At 46.6% G+C, this 20,193-nt stretch overlaps 1 protein-coding gene across 7 annotated transcripts in view; it reads left to right on the top strand.

Moving 5' to 3' along the window:
* The first annotated feature begins 270 nt into the window (after positions 1–270).
* Positions 271–20,193, top strand: part of RCBTB2 (RCC1 and BTB domain containing protein 2) — a 29,022-nt gene continuing 9,099 nt past the window's right edge. For 2 of the 7 annotated variants that reach the window (XR_014004580.1, XM_081180600.1), the window contains exons 1-8: positions 826–1,323; positions 4,446–4,571; positions 4,884–5,034; positions 7,580–7,746; positions 8,780–8,938; positions 11,399–11,506; positions 13,960–14,102; positions 16,259–16,449. Coding sequence is in view for 5 of the 7 variants with exons in the window: in XM_081180600.1 (XP_081036726.1) it covers positions 4,446–4,571; positions 4,884–5,034; positions 7,580–7,746; positions 8,780–8,938; positions 11,399–11,506; positions 13,960–14,102; positions 16,259–16,449 (1,045 nt within the window). In the remaining 2 variants the exon portion in view is untranslated. Of the gene's footprint in view, positions 396–824; positions 1,324–4,445; positions 4,572–4,883; positions 5,035–5,995; positions 6,106–7,579; positions 7,747–8,779; positions 8,939–11,398; positions 11,507–13,959; positions 14,103–16,258; positions 16,450–20,193 lie in introns of those variants that run through there. The other 5 variants (XM_081180596.1, XR_014004579.1, XM_081180597.1 and 2 more) reach the window with 5 other exon arrangements.

A 20,193-nucleotide genomic window follows, 5' to 3' on the forward strand; every position in this document is an offset into this window, starting at 1 on the left:
CCCAGAGCCCGGCGCGGGGAAGAGCCCGGCGCCCGAGGGCGAGGCAGGCAGGCCGGGCGGCGGAGGGAGGGCGGCGAGGCGGAGGCGCCCGGAGGGTGAGGCGGGGTCGCCCGGTGGACTCAGGCGGTGCGGGTGGTCCCTCTGCGGGGCGGGGCTGCGCGCAAACTGCGCCCGGGACGAGGCCTCCCTTGTCAGCGGCGCCTTCCTTCCGCCGCCCCCGAAAACGGCGCGTCCCCCCCGGGCGCAGGAGCAGGCCGAGAAGAGCCCCATCCTTGATGGATGCCGCTCTTGGAAGCCGGCCAGGCGCTCAGCTCCGCGGGGAAAGGCGGCCGGAGGCGCCGCGCCAGACCGGCCCGCTCCCCCGGCTCGGGGCTCGGCGGCCGGCCGGGATTCAGGCGGGGGGGGGGAGCAGGAAAAGCGCCCCTCGGTTGGGGAGAACCACGCTGCCTTCCCAGGGAGCCCCAGAGGTTATGGGGGGGGGGAGGTAAAGGCCCCCTGGACGCTGAAGCCCAGGCCGAGGCCACGCTGGCTTCCAGGCCGAGGCGGCCGGCGCTGGTCCACAGGCAGCTTCTCCATGTGGCCAGCAGGACTTCTGGCCTGGAGCAGATACAAAATAAAAGAACAGAATTTCAGCCGCTGCCTTGGCTGTCCGCCGGGTCCATAAGGCACAGAGTCAGAGCAGAACTGCAGATTTCTGCAAGATGGTTTTGTCTATGCGCAGCAGTCAGGACAAAGAAGCTGTATCAAAAATTTTATTTGTACTATTTTATTCTTATGCAATGTCGGCATTGGTGTGTTTTATATGTGCATAAGTTTTATAAGTTAGTTTTGTAGATGAATATATTTTACCTTTTGTTTGTTCTTAGCATTGCTGGTTTGTGTCAACTGTAAGCCAGCCTGAGCTCTTGGAGGTGGGCAGGAGAGAGAGGAATTTTGATGGGTCAGCTCATTATGTCTATGAACATCAGAACTGTTTAAGATGTTCATGCATCTGCTGAGAGGCACTGGTGGTGCACTAAAGAACTACAGCCAGTTAGTTATCTGATGGTGCACAGAGCGTTCATTGAGAGAACACTGGAACATGTTTGCTGCATAAAGCCACAGTCCTGTATGGACTTTAAAAACAGCATTTCAAAAACTACATGCACAGGGAATTGCTCACAGCTATAATGGGGAAAATGTCCCAGATGGTGGCTTTAATCTTGAGATGTTGTCAGACAGAGCTTCAGAGAGTGCCCTAATCACAGCTTCCTCTTATTTTTCTAGGCTACAGAAATGGCATAGACTTTCATCTCTAAACTAAGACTTGTTGATGTTGAAAAGGTAAGATTGGTTCTTCACAGTAAAGCAGGGTGGTCCAACCCCAGACCAAGTGGGCCGCAAGAGTTCTGTGACACAGAACCTGTGAGCCACAAACTGAACTGAATTAAATTTCCATATCGTAAATTAAAGTGTTTGCAATAAATAGTATTGAATATACATTATTAATATATTTAATTGAAAATATATCATTAGAACACATTTAATATATTAATTTATTACACAAAATACTATGCAAAAATTATTGTAGAAGGCTATGAGCCACCTCCCCATTCTCCCCTCCTCATAGGACCACCGGTGCCACCACAGTACATGTGGCCATTATGGAAAGGCTAGAAGGGGAAGCAACAGCAGTGGCAACTGCCCCACAGTTAACTTCACACACACGCCCCCCAGCAAGGGCGCTGTGAACAGTGTGGCCTGCAGCCCACCCCTTCCCTCATCCAACCTCAACCCCCCAACTTCCACAACAAGCACAGACCATACGTAGGGGTGACAGAGCATCAACATTTGGAGGGCCACAGATTCCCCGTCCTTGTTGTAAAGGTTACCTATTGAACTTGTGCACATTTCCTCGTGAGTAAGTCCCATTTACTTAAGGAAATCAGCCCTGAGTGCTCACTGGAAGGACAGATCGTGAAGCTGAGGCTCCAATACTTTGGCCACCTCATGAGAAGAGAAGACTCCCTGGAAAAGACCCTGATGTTGGGAAAGATGGAGGACACAAGGAGAAGGGGACGACAGAGGACGAGATGGTGGGACAGTGTTCTCGAAGCAACAAACATGAGTCTGACCAAACTGCGGGAGGCGTTGGAAGACAGGAGTGCCTGGCGTGCTCTGGTCCATGGGGTCACAAAGAGTCAGACACGACTAAACAACAACAAGTCCCATTTATTCCAGTGGTTCTTACTCCAGAGTAATGGTGCCTTGGATTGCAGCCTGTGTGCCTATAACATACATAGAATCATAGAATCATAGAGTTGGAAGAGACCACAAGGGCCATCGAGTCCAACCCCCTGCCAAGCAGGAAACACCATCAGAGCACTCCTGACATATGGTTGTCAAGCCTCTGCTTAAAGACCTCCAAAGTAGGAGACTCCACCACACTCCTTGGCAGCAAATTCCACTGTCGAACAGCTCTTACTGTCAGGAAGTTCTTCCTAATGTTTAGGTGGAATCTTCTTTCTTGTAGTTTGGATCCATTGCTCCGTGTCCGCTTCTCTGGAGCAGCAGAAAACAACCTTTCTCCCTCCTCTATGTGACATCCTTTTATATATTTGAACATGGCTATCATATCACCCCTTAACCTCCTCTTCTCCAGGCTAAACATGCCCAGCTCCCTTAGCCGTTCCTCATAAGGCATCGTTTCCAGGCCTTTGACCATTTTGGTTGCCCTCCTCTGGACACGTTCCAGTTTGTCAGTGTCCTTCTTGAACTGTGGTGCCCAGAACTGGACACAGTACTCCAGGTGAGGTCTGACCTACGCCATGGTACATGGCATTCGAGCAGCAGCCTGAACGTCTGTGTGAGCCCAAACAGCCAACTTGCCTGCCTGCCTATTTTTTAAGCTGCACTGTCAGCTGCCCCTTGTGGCTGCGAAGGACACGCGGCAGCTATACTTAGCTGTGTGCAGTGCAGCTAGGACCCTTGGAATGAGAAGGAGCCAGAGGATGGAGCCTGAGCAGCAGAAGCGTGAAGAGAACAAGCAGCTTGGGACATCCATTCCCCCTTCCCCCTCCCAAAGGCTGCCTCAGTGAAGGATGGATGCCGTGCCGCGAACCTCAAGCCAAGGCTCACCAGCCGCGCTCTCTGCACTTAGCTGAGCCGCCCTGGATTCAAAGATGAAAATCGCCAAGAAACCACCTGTCACAAAGCTATGAGTGAAGTCTACTGTGGTGTGAGTCATATACAAGGAACCTTGGTGGTTGTACAGCACCAAGGGGAAGAGGGGAAATGCCATCCTTCACAGGCCATAGCAATTCGGTCTCTAGTATGCCTACATAACAGGGAGTCCATGATAGAAACGCTCTCTGAGTATACTTGTGGTGCTGCAGTCCCAACAGAACTACAGCAACAAAAACCCCAGACTTCAGTCTCTGTTTTGTGAATCTTCTTCTCAGCCCAAAAAGGAATTCTAAATTATATGTAATGTGTTTATAAGAATGGGCTGTGGGTTGGACTACCCTGCAATAAAGTGTCGTGATGTTTTGTAGGGTTGAAAATGAATGCTTTTCTCTCTGTGTGTTGACTGACATACAATAAACAGGAGCTGGCTCCCAAGGAGTCGATTTTATGGACAAAGCAAGTACCATGATACCTCGGGTTACAAACACTTTGGGTTACAAACACTTCAGGTTACAAACTCCGCTAACCGGAAGTAGTACCTCAAGTTGAGAACTTTGCCCCAGGATGAGAATGGAAATCGCGCAGCAGTGGTGCAGCGGCAACAGGAGGCCCCATTAGTGAAAGCTAATTAGTGAAATTAATTAATTAGCGAAAGTTAAGAATGGTTTCGGGTTAAGAACAGACCTCCCAGAACGAATTAAGTTTGTAACCCAAGGTACCACTGTGTTGCTAAAGGAGAACCTACAAATCATAGTACAGTGGTACCTCGGTTGTTGAACGTAATCTGTTCCGGAAGATCGTTCAACTTCCAAAATGTTTGGCAACTGAGGCGCAATGGGCGGTTGGCAAGTTCCATTGAGAAAATGGAGACACGCACCTCGGAAGCCATTCAACTTCTGAGGCGTGTTCAAGAACAGAAGCATTCACTTCCCCGGGTTTTCAGTGTTTGAAAACCGAAACGTTCGGCTTCTGAAGCGTTCAACAACCGAGGTAACACTGTAGCAGATACATGTATTTTAAAAAATATAAAGTGGGAGGAAGTAGTTTTAAAGTGATATGTGTAGTTGGGATTAGGTTCATAATTTGCTGTCCTGTTTGTTTTTCATTTGTCATTTGGTTGCCTTTTCTTAATTTATATTCACATTTATCTTTAGTGAAATGGACAGGACAGCTGTTTCAAAACAATGTAATACTTGTGGTGATTTTTTAAAAAAACAATATGAAAAGAAGCATTCAACCTATTTAGACTGATCTACAATATATTGTTTTTATTGGAACAGATGTTGGATGTTGGGAAATGGCCAATATTTGCTCTCCGCTCTCAAGAGGAGTTGAAGTTAATTCGCCAGGCCTGTGTATTTGGCAGTGCAGGCAATGAAGTACTTTATGCAACTGAAAATGATGAGGTAACTTTTGCAGATATAACAATTAATAACTGTTGCCTCTACATCATGTTTGTCTTAGCATGCATTGGATTAAGATTTCCAGGGCACAGTAAATGTTACACTAGGAGTGGATGTCAACTTGCCTTGCACAATTTTTTACTGTGCCAAAACAGTTATCCTTGCTGCAGAATTCTGATTTTCTTTAACAAAGATACAGTTCTGATTAAAATATCTGACAAAATCTTAAAAAACTGTAACTATTTTATTAAACTTTCAGTCTGAAATACTATGATAGTAAATATTTTCTGTACTAACAGTATCACTGTGTGACAGGTTTTTGCGCTTGGCACTAACTGCAGTGGTTGTTTGGGAATCGGTGACACACAGAGCAGCATTGAACCTCGAAGGTTAGATACTTTATGTGGCAAAAAACTAGCCTGCCTCAGCTATGGAAGTGGCCCCCATGTTGTTGCTGCTACCACTGGTATGTTGTGTGCTTTTCAATGTGGTTAGTCTACTCTGTTAGTCTACTTTGACAGGGATATTTAATTTTTAACTGTAAGAGAAAAGCAGTATCTACTCTTTACACTGATAAGGAAGAACATATTAAGTTTTCGATTGTGGGGTGATTATTGAGTCTAGTCCCTTATTTTTTCATGGGCATACTTGTGTTACCACCTGGATGGTCCAGATCTTGGGACTCTTATGATAATAAATGAAAATGGTCTGTGTTAATGATGTTTGCACTATTAGTGATTCAAAAGCAGATAACGAAGGAACAGTCATATTTTGCTGGTGAAGCCAAGCTCATATTCAGAAACACCAAGGGACAACATGTAGAAACACTAAGGAAAGAGCAAGGCTTTCCTAATTCTTAGAATATATCCATGTTACACTTTCTGTGCTCTTGATTCAGTGCTCTCAAGCCTGTAAAGGCTACGGGGCCCGTTCCTCATGAACTGCAAGAAGATCAAACCTATCCATTCTGAAGGAAATCAGCCCTGAGTGCTCACTGGAAGGACAAATCCTGAAGCTGAGACTCCAATACTTTAGCCACCTCATGAGAAGAGAAAACTCCCTGGAAAAGACCCTGATGTTGGGAAGGATTGAGGGCACAAGGAGAAGGGGACGACAGAGGATGAGATGGTTGGACAGTGTTCTTGAAGCTACGAACATGAGTCTGACCAAACTGCGGGAGGCAGTGGAAGACAGGAGTGCCTGGCATGCTCTGGTCCATGGGGTCATGAAGAGCCGGACACGACTAAACAAGTAAAGCAAAGTTGAAAAGCTTTTTGTAGTTGCTGCCTCCAATCCCAGACCAAACTTGTTTCAGCAGGCCTTTCCTTGTTGATTCAGTTCTACAAGGTTGGGTCGTAGAGAGGATGTGAATTTGGATCAATGCACTGTAGAGATAAATGGGATAGCTGATTGGGGTCTGTTTTTTTATTTTTTTGGCAATAAGAGATTGCAACACTAAACCTAAAAGATCTGCCTCATGTGTCCCATTGCAGGATAAAGTTCCAGTAGGAGAGAATATTATACTTTGAGATGCATAGTAAGCTTGGAGATTTTACTTTGCCAAAAAGAGGAGGGGGTTATATAACTTCGTACATTCTCCTCAAGATTTAAATTGTTTCATTTGAAGGCTTGACAATATATGGAATGCTAATAGAGCACAACCCATCCCTTTCACTTTTTTGAACCATTATTGTCTCCATTAATGCTTGCTGATGCTTGAAGTGACATTTGCCCTTAATCGTGTTCTATGTGTTGTTGTTGTTTAGTCGTTTAGTCGTGTCCGACTCTTTGTGACTCCATGGACCAGAGCACGCCAAGCACTCCTGTCTTCCACTGCCTCCCGCAGTTTGGTCAAACTCATGCTGGTAGCTTCGAGAACACTTTCCAACCATCTCGTCCTCTGTCACCCCTTCTCCTTGTGCCCTCCATCTTTCCCAACATCAGGTTCTACATACAGTGGTGCCTCGCAAGACGAAATTAATTCGTTCCGCAAGTTTTTTCTTCTTGCGAGTTTTTCTTCTTGCGAAGCACGGTTTCCCATAGAAATGCATTGAAAATCAATCAATGCGTTCCTATGGAAACCGCCTTCAGACCAGGTCCGGGGACAGTCTGTCCCCCGACCTCTTCTGAAGGCTGGGGGGGGGAACAAGGGCTTTTCTTCCCACCCCCAGAATTTAAAAAAACCCCGGGACAGCGGAGGACTTCTCCGCTGTCCGGGGCGATCTTAAAATGCTGGCGGGTGGCATTTTAAAATCGCCCCGGGACAGCGGATTGAAAAGCCTCTGGGAAGGCAGGCAGGGGGGACAAAGACTTTCACCCCCCGCCAGCCTTCAGAAGAGGTCCTGGACCTCTTCTGAAGGCGGGCGGGGGGCGAAAGTCTTTGCTCCCCCCCCGCCTGCCTTCAAAAGCCGTCCGGGACAGCGGAGAAACGCAGCGCGTTTCTCCGCTCTCCCGGGAAGGCAGGCAGGGGGGAGCAAAGACTTTTGCCCCCCGCCGGCCTTCAGAAGAGGTCCAGGACCTCTTCTGAAGGCCGGCGGGGGGCAAAAGTCTTTGCTCCCCCCCGCCTGCCTTCAAAAGCCGTCCGAGATAGCGGGAAGCGCTTCCCTGCTATCCCGGACTGCTTTTAAAATGCTGGCGGTGGGGAGCAAAGCCTTTCGGTCCCCGCCGGCCTTCCTGGACCTCTTCTGAAGGCCGGAGGGGAGGGGAGGCTTTGCTCCCCACCGCCAGCATTTAAAAGAGGTCCCCGGAGATTTCCCTATGGGCTTTCTTCTTGCGAAGCAAGCCCATAGGGAAAATCGTCTTGTGAAGAACTCACAAACGGAAAACCCTTTCGTCTTGCGGGTTTTCCGTCTTGCGAGGCATTCGTCTTGCGAGGTACCACTGTAGTGGTTAAATCACAGCAGAGGACAATATATGGAACAAAAAGCTTCAACCATTGTTTATTTTTTCTCTTTAGTTGGGAAAAAGATAGCTTGTAACGTTTTCAAAGTTATATTTTTTTTATATTGTAGAAGGAGAAGTATATACGTGGGGACATAATGCTTATAGTCAACTGGGAAATGGAACAACCAACCATGGTTTAGTTCCTTGCCAAATCTCCACCAACTTGTTAAACAAAAAAGTGATTGAAGTTGCCTGTGGCTCACATCATTCAATGGTTTTAACATCTGATGGAGAGGTAAGAAAATCTATCAGAATCTCGTTCAAGTAACTTTGGAATTTTATATCTGAAACAAAAAGGGGCAAGCACTCTGGATTGGATAAAACTGGGGTGTAAATTGTATGCTGATAGCCATCTGAAAGTTCACTGGGCTACATTGGTAGCCCTTTTAGGCTACATAACCACTGCAAAAATAATGTCTCTTTCCTTAGTTTCTGAGGTTAGACAAGGGTTGTGTGTTGTTTTTAAATTTACTATATTATATTATTGTTAATATCTGCTCTGGGAATCCCACATATGGTGGGATACTAGCTCAGATACATGAATACTCACATTGCTGTCCTAGTAATTGTTTCCACAAACGAGTGCCAATCTTATCTAGTATCAAGAAATCAAAAATGAAAGAACTCTTTTTGAGATGTAACTTCCAAATAACATTTGCTTCTATTTGTTTGTTTTTGGGATGATTTCTTCACAGACCTATCAGTGACATGAATTTTCCAGAAAATTTTGAGTCACAAAAATTTCCATTGGCCTAAATCAACTGAGATTTAATTTAGCATTTGTCTTTGACATAAGTGTAATCTTAAACATGTTTATTGGAAGTGAGTACCATTGAATTAAGGGACGCAGGTGGTGCTGTGGGTTAAACCACAGAGCCTAGGGCTTGCTGATCAGAAGGTCGGTGGTTCGAATCCCCACGATGGGGTGAGCTCCCGTTGCTCAGTCCCTGCTCCTGCCCACCTAGCAGTTCGAAAGCACGTCAAAGTGCAAATAGATAAATAGGTACCGCTCTGACAGGAAGGTAAACAGTGTTTCCGTGCGCTGCTGTGGTTCGCCAGAAGTGGCTTAGTCATGCTGACCACATGACCCGGAAGCTGTACGCCGGCTCCCTCGGCCAGTAAAGTGAGATGAGCACCTCAACCCCAGAGGCGTCCACAACTGGACCTAACGGTCAGGGGTCCCTTTACCTTTACCACTGAATTAAATGGACCTGGCATTTCTCTCAATAGGGGATTATAACAGTATAATATAGTTTGTTTCTTTACAGGTTTATACATGGGGATACAACAATTCAGGGCAAGTTGGATCTGGCTCAACAGCCAACCAGCCAATTCCACGGAGAGTCACCAGCTGCTTACAAAGCAAGATTGCAATTAACATTGCTTGTGGCCAGATGTGCTCAATGGCAGTGGTAGAAAATGGGGAGGTAAGAGAATTCATCAGAATTAAAAAGGCCGTTTTTCTTTATGGTGTGTAATCTTGTGGTTTAAGTTGTTGACTGTGTCTCCCTACAGTAGACAATGCTGCTAATTAAAGCAGATCTTTAATTATAATAAATCTGGTTAGATAGATTCTGACAGAATATTCTCTCCTGGTGTCTGGAGAACAACTGTCTCTTAACATTCAGAATAGTGCTTCCTCCTGTCATTAAGGCTTAATTTCTGATTTCACCATGGTAAACTCCTCCCTCCAAGCTGGGCACAGTTTTGAGCATAGAAGCTTGTGAGTCCTTCTTGTCCTCTGTGCCTCCTCTTACAAAGCATTTGAATGAAAGTCTATTGCACTGCAAGGAAGAGTGTTTCAGAAGGGCTGAGGAGAGGCCCCTGGTGAAGATAATTGGGTATCCATTCTCCCTCCCCAATGCTAGGCAGTGCAAGCATGTTGCAGTACGGTTGTGTGGCAGAGCTGTCAGAATGCTCTGCCCCCATCTTCACAAGGAAGCACCAGTTACTAGAGACTCTGCCTTGGAGGTGCCCAAGAGGCAGTGCAGATGGCAGGCCAGTCTGCCCATGAGGCGAACTGAAGCAGCCGTCTCAGGTAGCAGAATCCTGCCCCCGGGGTCACACAATGACAGCTTCTGGTGAGATCTCACTGGAAGCTGCTTCTGTCACTTTTACCATTTCACCTTAGGTGACAAAATGGAGCAAAGGAGCAATTCTGTATTGGAAGTTTGGAGTGTTAGGTCTGTATGTGGACAGAGTGCAGCTCTATTTTTTATGCTCCTCATGAAGTCTGTTAACAGCTGTCCAGAGACTGTCAACAGGCTGAAAGTTGAATCCGGAAAACAGATTTTGATGGTTAAACTGGGGGATAGGATGTTTGTCAGTACCAGATTGGTAGCTACATAGATTTGGGCTACCTTCTGTCACAACTTTGAAATGTTCTTCCAAGGGAACCTCTCTTGACTGGGTCCTTTCTGAGCAGTCCAAGATAGTGAAGGCTTTTTTGTTCCCTTGAGCTTTTACTAACTGCAAATCCACCTCCCCATGTCTTCATTTACTCTGTGGGCCAGATCCAACAAAACAGTTGCAGCAGCTGGAGGCAGCAAAATGACTCCCACTAAAAGGGTGAGGCTTCCCCACCTCCCCACACATTCCCTCCTCCAAATCTGCTCTGGGGTGCATGTGTCACGTCAACACGTGGAGGGAGGGAGCGGAGATTGGAGATTGTTCTGTCTGGCAAGAAATGCTTGTGCTGATGGAACAATTGAGTGCCACCCCTCCACTGCTGCTTGCATGGTAGGGTAGAGGAAATGCCACCCCTGGCCATCATCCTCTTTGCCCTAAAAATCAAATTTGTGGGTGAAAGGGAGTCGTAAAACTGCAGATTTTGTTTAGGTCTAATTTAGGGGCAATTCCCCAGGTAATTTCCCATCCGCCACGCATAAGCATTAAAGGGCATGATAAGTTGAAAGCTGCTGAAGGGGGCAGAGGCTGAAGAAAGAACTGTGAGTGGAGCAGTGTCCTTTTTCCTTCCTTGAGACCCCCTGGGAGACTCACCAAACGTTCCGCACCAGGAACTGGGTGTGGACCAAGGGACCGGTTACATTATGTTGCACTTTTATAAGCTACGTGACTTTGTTGCTTAGTTTGATCTTTTTACGTGGTCATTTATGTATTGTAGTATTCTAAGTTTTCTATCTTCACTTTTATTTTTATTGATTATAGTCTAGTAATGATTTATTGTTATTGTTTGAGAGTGCATTTCTGTTTAATTATTATTTGCTGATATGTAGGGAGTAAATTTAATAGTATAATATACCCTAAATGGATCATTGCATATTGCTTTATTTTACATATGTTGTTCATTTTAAGGTCATATTCCTTATCATGGCTTATTTACATTGGATTGGATTGTTATATGATGTGTGATCTTTGACGTATATTTTGTTGTCGTCTCTACAGCTTATAACCTGCCTTATAGAAAGGCGGCATACAAATTAGAAGTGAGATGAAATGAAAAGCCGGGGGCTTTAGCTGCTCATGGGATCAGTTTAGGGGCAAATGCAGGAAACCATTGAACAGCGCTGCCTCTGCAACCTGAGAAGTCAAGCTAGTGTGTGCTCTAAGGTTAGAAGGCAGCAGCTACCCAAGCAAATTGGGGCATTCAGATATTTCCCTGATCAAGCGGGTCATTTCATCACCCCTGTACACATAGATATATTGGACTGGGCAGGATCTTTTCTTGTTAGATGCTTCTCAGGTGAATGCTGAGGTCCCATGGAGTGCAGAACTGGTTCTAACACTTAAGGAAACGAAAGGGGTTTTTTCTCTCAAAAAAAGTGTCATAGTGAATTACACAAAGGTTATAGGGGATTCTGTACTCCTGTTTCCCTCTTCTTTACTCTTATTCCTGCAAACTAACTGGAATTATCTTCCTTTCTAAGGTTTACGTCTGGGGATACAATGGCAATGGTCAGCTTGGATTGGGCAATAGCGGCAATCAACCAACACCTTGCAGAATAGCAGCTCTGCAAGGCATCCGTGTGCAGCGGGTAGGTTTCATTTGTTGCCAGGCCTTTGTTAAAAGCTTATCCTACTGGGCTATGTACCGTATTTTTCGTCCCATAGGACGCACCGGCCCATAGGACGCACCTAGCTTTTTGGGGGGGAAATAAAGGGGGGGAAAATTTATTCCCCCCCCCAGGTGCGCTGCGCTAATCCTGAAGCTTGGGGCGTGCGGAGCTCAGCGCGCCCCAAGCTTCTGGGTGCCGGCAAGCAGTCCGCTAGCCCTGGGAGAGCCGCGCGGCTCTTCCAGGGCTAGCGGACCGCTGCGCTAATACCGAAGCTTGGGGTGTGCGGAGCTCAGCGCGCCCCAAGCTTCTGGGTGCTGGCAAGGTCTCCGCTAGCCGTGGGAGAGCCGCGCGGCTCTCCCAGGGCTAGCGGAGCACTGCGCTAATCCCGAAGCTTGGGGCGTGTGGAGCTCAGCGCGCCCCAAGCTTCTGGGTGCAGGCAAGCTCTCCGCTAGCCCTGGGAGAGCTGGGTCTCCCGCAGCTAGCGGATAGCTTCCTGAAGCCTGGAGAGCGAGAGGGGTCGGTGCGTACCAACCCCCCTCGCTCTCCAGGCTTCAGCGAAAGCCTGCATTCGCCCCATAAGACGCACACACATTTCCCCTTCATTTTTGGAGGGGGAAAAGTGCGTCTTATAGGGCGAAAAATACGGTATTTCATCGTATATACTGATAGCAAGCCTGTCCTCCCAAGTGTGGATACTGATGCAGCCAAAACAGTGCTATCCCCATACAGGAGGGAAGGTGGCAACATGCCTGGGGGAAGCTGCAGGTTTACAGAAGCCCAAAATATATTTAGGAAAAACATTCAAAGGGGGAAGGAGCCCAAAAACAGCTCTGTGCTCAGTTGGCATTTAGTGTTGATTGGCTTTTGTTGGGCTGAACTGGTGTGTGGGAGACAGAGAACGAGCAAAGTAGTTGGAAGAGGGTCTGCTTAACTGGAGTTTCAAAAAGGAGCACTCTGCACTACCATATATCATCAAAGAAATTAATGTTTTATCAAAGATACTGTTGAAAGTGACTTGAGTTATCAGTACAATGCCATTATCCTGAAATGGATTTTCTAGATGGGTAAATATTAGGGACTGGGCAAGTATTCAACATGAGACAGCTGAAAATGGGAGCATCCCCAGAATCAACGGTAAAGCTCAAAACAGATTAAAACACAAGTTAACGTCTATGTTACCTGACGGATGTCAGTAGACAGAGAGTTCCAAAGGGTGGGTGCTGCCATGCTAAAAGACTCATTTCTGATAAGTGCTGAATGAATAGTGCACCGATTACAGGGTCAGTTCTGCAGGCAGAAGTTGTCAAGTGGGCATGTATGGGGAAGTGGATATGTGGAGGAACAAGGTTCAATTAGGTAGTATAGAAAGAAGGCAGAACGTAGGGGGTTCTCTCAGACAGGGTAGTTAAATGAGATTTGCTGAATGCTTCAGAATGCTTGGCATGTTCTGAAAAGATGATTTGCAGTTGCACAGGTAGGATATAGGAAGAAATACCAGCCGCCTTGAAAGAATGAGAATTGCAGAGTTGGAAGGGAACCCGAGGGTCATCCAGTCCACTCCCAGCAAGTGAAGAGTCTCAGCTAAAGCATGATCCATGACAGATGTGTCATGTGCTTCAAAACCTCCAAAGGAGAGTCTGCCACCTCCAGATGGAGATCGTTCCACAGCCAAACTGCTCTTAGTGTCAGAAAATTCTTCCTGCTCTTTAGTCAGAATCTCCTTTCATGTAACTTGAAGCCATTGGTTTGGGTCCTACTCTCCAGAGCAGCAGAGAACGAGCTTGTTCCATCTTCCTTGTGACAGCCCTTCAAATATTGGAAGGTGGCTAGCATATCTCCTCTCAGCCTTCCCTGCTCTCCTGCAGAAATAAAAAGACTCAAAAGAAAGGGGGTGTGGGTGTGTGCAGACACACACTTCCTTGAGTGAAGGGGTTTTTTTGGGGGGGGAGCTGGGGAGACTGTTGCAAGTTGCAAATGTCCCATTCATTAGTCTAATAAAAAAGAAACCAAAATTTCAATGAGAAAAGACTTATTTCCCAATAACTTGGGATGAATTAGCCTTATTTCAGTTTTGTTTTTTTGCCTGTTCCATAAAGTAAGTTAATCTGAGCAATGCTGGCCCAAGACACTTAACTGGTCATCTTCTGTCAGTTCTGAATTTACACATTGCCTAAGTGTCAATCTGTATTCACTCTATGTCCTGTCACATGCAGACAGAAGACTCTATGATATGTTGGAAGCTGGTATTTCTAACAAACTCCGAGAGAGATCAGCTTCTCGAATTCTGTTTGTGAATCTTGAATGGTGATAAATGATTCAACTGTCTTTTGCATTTGGTTTTTAAAATAAAAAATGTTTTTAAAAGCTTTAATAAATCTTCTTGGATGTAAAATGCAAAAATGTAAGAATGCAAAGGTGCTTTTCTTTTCTAGGTTGCCTGTGGCTATGCACATACCTTAGTGCTAACGGACGAAGGTCAGCTGTATGCCTGGGGAGCAAATTCCTATGGCCAGTTAGGCACTGGGAATAGAGGGAACCAGTCCTACCCTGCACCTGTTCCTGTGGATAAAGACAGGTAGGATCCTGCTAATAATCACGCAATAAGCAGAATTTGTAGCCTGTACTGCAGCAACTGTGGGATTTTTTCCCTTAGACATTATCCATAAGTAAGGAAGATAGTAAAAATATTAGACTGTTCACATTTCTGAATACAGTGGTACCTCGCAAGACGAATGCCTCGCAAGACAAAAAACTCGCTAGACGAAAGGTTTTTTCATCCGCGATTTGCCTCGCAAGACGAATTTCCCTATGGGCTTGCTTCGCAAGACGAAAACGTCTTGCGACTTTGTTAAGCCGTTTAAACTGTGCTTCGCAAGACGAAAAATTCGCTAGACGGCAAAAATTGCGGAACGAATTAATTTCATCTTGCGGGGCACCACTGTATAAAGCCTATAGATCTATACAAAGGTGCTTTGGCAATAAAAGAATAATTGGAAAAGAGCAACTTGGTAGCTGGAAATGGCAGTATCTTTTCCTCAGTCTTTCTTGGAAACAGTAGCTTATTTTTGTGTGTGCTTTTAAGCTGTTGTTTCCCAGGATGAGAAGTGCAAGGCTTTAAGAGTGTGGATAATAGAGCTGCACTTACAGCTTATCAAGCTAGGACTACGCATTACTAGTCCACTTCCCATTTCCAAACACTGGCTGCTGCTCCTCTGCTTCCCTGCCAGAATGAGGAGGAGACATCTGCAGAAGAGAAGCAGTGGGCAGAGGAATCCTTCCCGGTTGCCTGCCAGTCCCCCTTCCCAATGCTGTGCTGCAGTAGAGAAGAAGCAGTTTGCCTCTTGGAAATGTGAGGTGCTTGGTAAACCCCGACAAGAGGTGTTGGCTGAAGACTTTCCTTTTTCCATAATTTGCTTCTAATACCGTATTTAACAAATGAGATCTTAATTTGTACTTGGATAAGGATCACAGTTATCAGATGCCTTTGGGCACTTCCTGTGTGCTTTTATAATCACATCCAGGAGAGAGATGTTCTGCTTTCAGGCAGATGTGCTGTGGTTTGTGTAGACAAATGTAATATAAGCCACACCTGCAAATAAGCCGCACCTTTAAAATTCAGACACTCACATAGGACCTTCACCGCCTTCGTTGGTTCTGATTTGAAAGAGAGATAGAGCTGGGTATCATCTGCATATTGATGGACAATTGGAAAGAAAAAGAAACAGCAGCGGGGGCCGGCTGGACAAGGAGAGACATTCTGCTGGGGGCGCTCAGCTCACCTCAAACCACACCAGGTGGGGTGGGACAGTGGGGGCTGCTGCGCCGCCACCATGCAATCCCCCTTTGCCTGCCCCGCTGCTGATAATCCCACCGCTCCTGGCACCAGGCAGGCACCCCCCTGCTCCATTAACAGTGGCGGGGCAGGCAGAGGGGAACTGAGGTCCAGCTCCGAGGGCCTTCTGGTGGTTCCCTCACTGTGAGAAGTGAGGTTACAGGGAACCAGGCAGAGAGCCTTCTTGGTAGTGGTGCCCGCGCTGTGGAACGCCCTCCCATCAAATGTCAAGAGAATAGACAACTATCCCGACTTCTAGAAGACACCTGAAGGCAGCCCTGTTTAGGGAAGTTGTTAGTGTTTAATGCTGTATCATTTTTTAAATATTTGGTTGGGAGCCACCCAGAGTGGCTGGGGTAGAAATAAATAAATAAATAAATAAATAAATAAATAAATAATAATAATAATAATAATAATAATAATAATAATAATAATAATAATAATTATTATTATTATTATTATTATTATTATTATTATTATTATTAAACTCCCCAGCACCCTTAACAAACTACTGTTCCCGGGATTCTTACTATTCTTACTATATATTTATTTATACCCCACCTTTTTCCCTGACAGGGCTAAAGGTTGCTTAGAGATAAAAACAAGAATTGCTAAAAACAATGTGCAGTGTTTATGCAGCCTGACCAAAGATTTTGAGGACAAGAGAGCAGAGTCTAAAGAGAGTTTGTTTATAACTGATACATGTGCCTAGAAATGCAAGTCTGGCCATCAGAATTACAGCCGAGGCAAGGGATAAGAAAGGGCGCTAGGTTACAAATATGCATTTTATCCACCGAAGTGGTCCTGGAACAATGGCCACCTGCAGCTAGGACTTCTGAGCTTTGTCACTGCATGTTGTCCTTATGTCACTGTTTTTTTATGTTTGCTTTTAAATCTAGAGTCGTAGAGATTGCTGCATGTCACTCTGCTCACACTTCTGCTGCTAAAACCCAGGGTGGCCAAGTGTACATGTGGGGTCAGTGCCGGGGACAGTCTCTCACTCTGCCACATCTCACCCACTTTGTCTGCACGGATGATGTGTTTGCTTGTTTTGCTACTCCTGCAGTGACTTGGCGTCTCCTCTCAGTGGGTGAGCTTCAGACAATTTTTTTTCTGTTTGCATTGCTGTATCTTACTTAGTTCTTGAAGATATGTAAATAGCATTCTTTTCAGTGGTATAGTTTGGAACACAGCTTGGTGGAAGAAATAAGCCCCACGTCCTTGTCAGGGTTGGCTCTATCTCCTCTCACATGGCTTCTCTTTAGGTGAAAGGCAGGCCTTCTGCCATATTGGTCCTAAGGGGCACTTGCCCCCTTAACTTGGACTGCTGAAGGCTCCTTTCCGTCTGGTGTTCTGCTGAATGTACTCTTAAATCTTCCCAGGAGGAGAGGAAAGCTCCAAACACCGCTGCTGTAACAGTGGTTGGAAAGCAGCTGAATGGCACAGGCCTGACCATTCTGAGAGCTGTGGAAAGCCCTTCCCTATCTGTGTTGCAGGTCTGAGCAACTGCAGAACCACAAAGGAGAATTTGCACGAAGCTCAGCCGTAGGCCAGGAGTAGAGAGCCTGGAGCCAAAATGCACAGGCCCACAAGCCTGTCTCTCTGACGCCTGGGATTCCCCCCAGGCCACACTGCTCTCTGCACATCACCCTAGAGCAGCCTTTCTCAACCTTGGGTCCCTGTGTGTTGTTGGACTACAACCCCCATCATTCCTAGCAGCATGGCCAGTCAGGGATTATGCCATTCAATAACATCATGGGGTCCGAGGTGAGAAAGGCTGTCCTGGAGTTTTCCTGCCTGGCTGGAATATGTCCCTGCACTCTAGTGTGCCTGGCTGGAGGACAGAGATGGGGTGTCAGTGGGTGTAGAAATTAGCCTCCTGTACATCAGTAAAATGTACATTAGTTGGCCTGCCCCCTTTTGCTGGTAGCCCTGCCCACCCCCAGTGTGTCGGCTCTGGCAGGTTGCCTCTTCCGTCAGATCAGCTGCTCTGTTCATATGGCACCGTATGTCTGCAGTGACGTCATCAGTCAGAGTGAGAAACAGAATATCCTGGGATATGGTTAGCTTCCTACTACGTTCTAACCAAACTTCCAACCGGAAGTAGAAAAGAAAGAGAAGCAGCCTGGTGAACTGTCCCCATCCAGCTCCCACAGCGCTTCTGCAGAACCATCTTGCCCCAAGAGAAGCAGCCACAAGCGCTTTTGCTTTTCACATTTTGTTGTAAATTTTAAAAAGTAATCCTTATCATTGTAAAAATATTTTGTGAACTGATTGAGGTCAGCTTGAAAAACAATATATGTGTTGCATACACGAATGCCTCCTACTGCTCAGAAGGCAGGAAACGCAATCCTAAAATTCCTGTCGGTCTCTCAGTTTCTTTCCTGCCTTCGCTCAGGGTCTGCTGATTCTCCACCGATTCTCCTACAAGCTCAGCTCATTCTGCCTCCTATTTCTGTCTCCTCTTCTCTTTAGCCTAGTTTAGCCCTTGCCTTCTGTCTTTTACTGCTCTCCTCTTTGCTTTTCCTTTGCTTAAAAAAGCACATGTTTATTTGCCCAGCTCCCTGGTGCAGCTTTCCCTTTTTACTTTGCCTCCTTTTTCCCCTGTCCCAATGCCTCCATCTTGGAAAGGATCAACCCATAAGACTTCTGGCAGCAGCAAACGCTTCCAAGTCCTTAGGAAAATGGGCATATTACATGGTAGCAGTTGGCAAATGCCTCTGTGCTTGTCTTCCTAGACTGGTGAGCTAACATTTGGGACAGTCAGGTTGCTGTAGCTGCAAGGAGGAATTTATTGCCAGTCCCACTCGATTGCCCTCCACATCAGACAGTCTTGGCCCTGCTGCCCAAAGGGAAACTGCTTCCCTCAATGACCCACCAATCTCTGGGTATGCAACAAAGCGGGCACCATCTTGAGTAAAACAGTCAGTTATGAACACAGGCCATCAGATGGTGCCTGGAACCTGCCTCAGGCAGAATGCCTCTGACTCTCTTGGGGAAGCCTCTGTACAGGCCGAGGTTTAGACCACAGTGCCACCCATGTCCCTTATTGGAGGTTCCACCAATTGCCAATTGGAAGGTTGGCGGTTCAAATCCGCATGATGGGGTGAGCTCCCGTTGCTGAGTCCCAGCTTCTGCCAACCTAGCAGTTCAAAAGCATACCAGTGCAAGTAGATAAATAGGCATTGCTGTAGCAGGAAGGTAAACAGTGTTTCCTGCACTCTGGTTTCCATCACGGTGTTCTGTTGCACCAGAAGCGGTTTAGTCCTGCTGGCCACATGATCCGGAAAAGCTGTTTGTGGCCAAACACCGGCTTCCTTGGCCTGAAAGCGAGATGAGCGCCGTAACCCCATTGTCGGCTTTGACTGGGCTTAACTGTCCAGGGGTCCTTTACCTTACCTTTAACAAGCTGAGACAATGTCAGCACAGCAAATCTCCTGAGCACATCCCTCCTGTTTCTTAAGTTCCAGCTTTCTGTTTAAAATTAGACTGTTTTCAGAAAAAATAAAAAAAATCAATTTGCTGACATTTCATGCTATTTGATTTCCTTTTTCTTTCACCCATAACGCTGGCATAAAGAGTACCAGGAGTGGGGGCTTTGCAGGCTCTGAGCCACCTAGATAAAGAGATGGGGGGGGGGGAACCTTTCCTTGCCCTCATAGCTATGGGCCATTTTTTTTGTTAAAACTGTTGATATTGTTTCACCCCATCGCTTTGTGGGGAAGGCTGTCCCATTCTGTGTTTTCTAGGTGGTTTGGAGGCTGCATGGCTAGTTCATTTGAGGCTAAGCATCTCCCTTTGCCCCTCAGTGGCTGCAGGTACCTCAAGCACATTTTCCTTGAATGCTATAACTGTGTGGGGCAGATACTGGTGCTGCTCCTGCTACTTAGAGCAGGCACTTGGCCAAGGCAGCATTGGGGCAAGGGGTGCTTCAAAAGGTTCTCCCCGGTTTCTGAACTGCTCCCCCCCCGGGTTGTGATTGACCTTTGGGGTTGTGCTGGAAGCCTCCAACACCATCCAGAGAGCGAGTGTTACATGGGCACCCCAGACTCCACAGCACTGTGGCATTGCAAGAGTCCCGCCACTTAGCCTGCGTTTGTGGAAATGAGGCACAGAAGAGACTGTGGTGTCTTTAGGATATATGGTTTATTTGCATACACACATACACAACATGAGCTTATGATGGAGGGGCTCACAGCAATACACGGTTATTTTTCTCCCATGGCTGTCGCCTTCGATTTAAACTGCTATTATGCTTTTTCCTCTAGCTTATATCAGGCAAGCTCCAAACCTGAAACTCCACCCTTGAAATTCTTGCACTGTCTTCTGCTAATTACCCAGAACCCAAGGGATAGGGGGAAAAACCATAGTGGCAGTTTGTGAGCGACATCAAGTTGAAAAGCGGGGGTGGGGGTGGAGCTCAGAGCAACGTGGGCTTGCAGTTTAAATCCAGGGCAACAGACTAGGGCCATAACTCCCAGAAGGGATGGAGTCATTTTCCTTCTTTGTTCAATGCAGTTCTGTGTTAGCACTTTGGTTTTGTATTTATAATCAGATCCATCACAGCTGGTATCCAGCTCAGCCAAGGCTCAGAACTGGCGCCAGAGCTGGAGGAGCTGCCCTGCAGGTCCGTGGTCCCTTAACTGCCTGCCCCTGGCCGGGGACGGGAGCCTTAGGCCCCTGGTTGCGCTGGAGTCTGCTCCATTCTGCTCTTCATCTTTTTAGGTTGGGGCCTGGGTGTAAACTGGGAACTTCAGCTGCTTATGTGACAAATGAGGATGTGGTTACCACCTCGATCACAAGCCAAGACAGACAATTCCTGTTACGCAAAGAA

This window comes from Podarcis bocagei (assembly GCF_964188305.1).
Source record: "Podarcis bocagei genome assembly, chromosome: 1".
Lineage (NCBI taxonomy): Eukaryota > Metazoa > Chordata > Lepidosauria > Squamata > Lacertidae > Podarcis > Podarcis bocagei.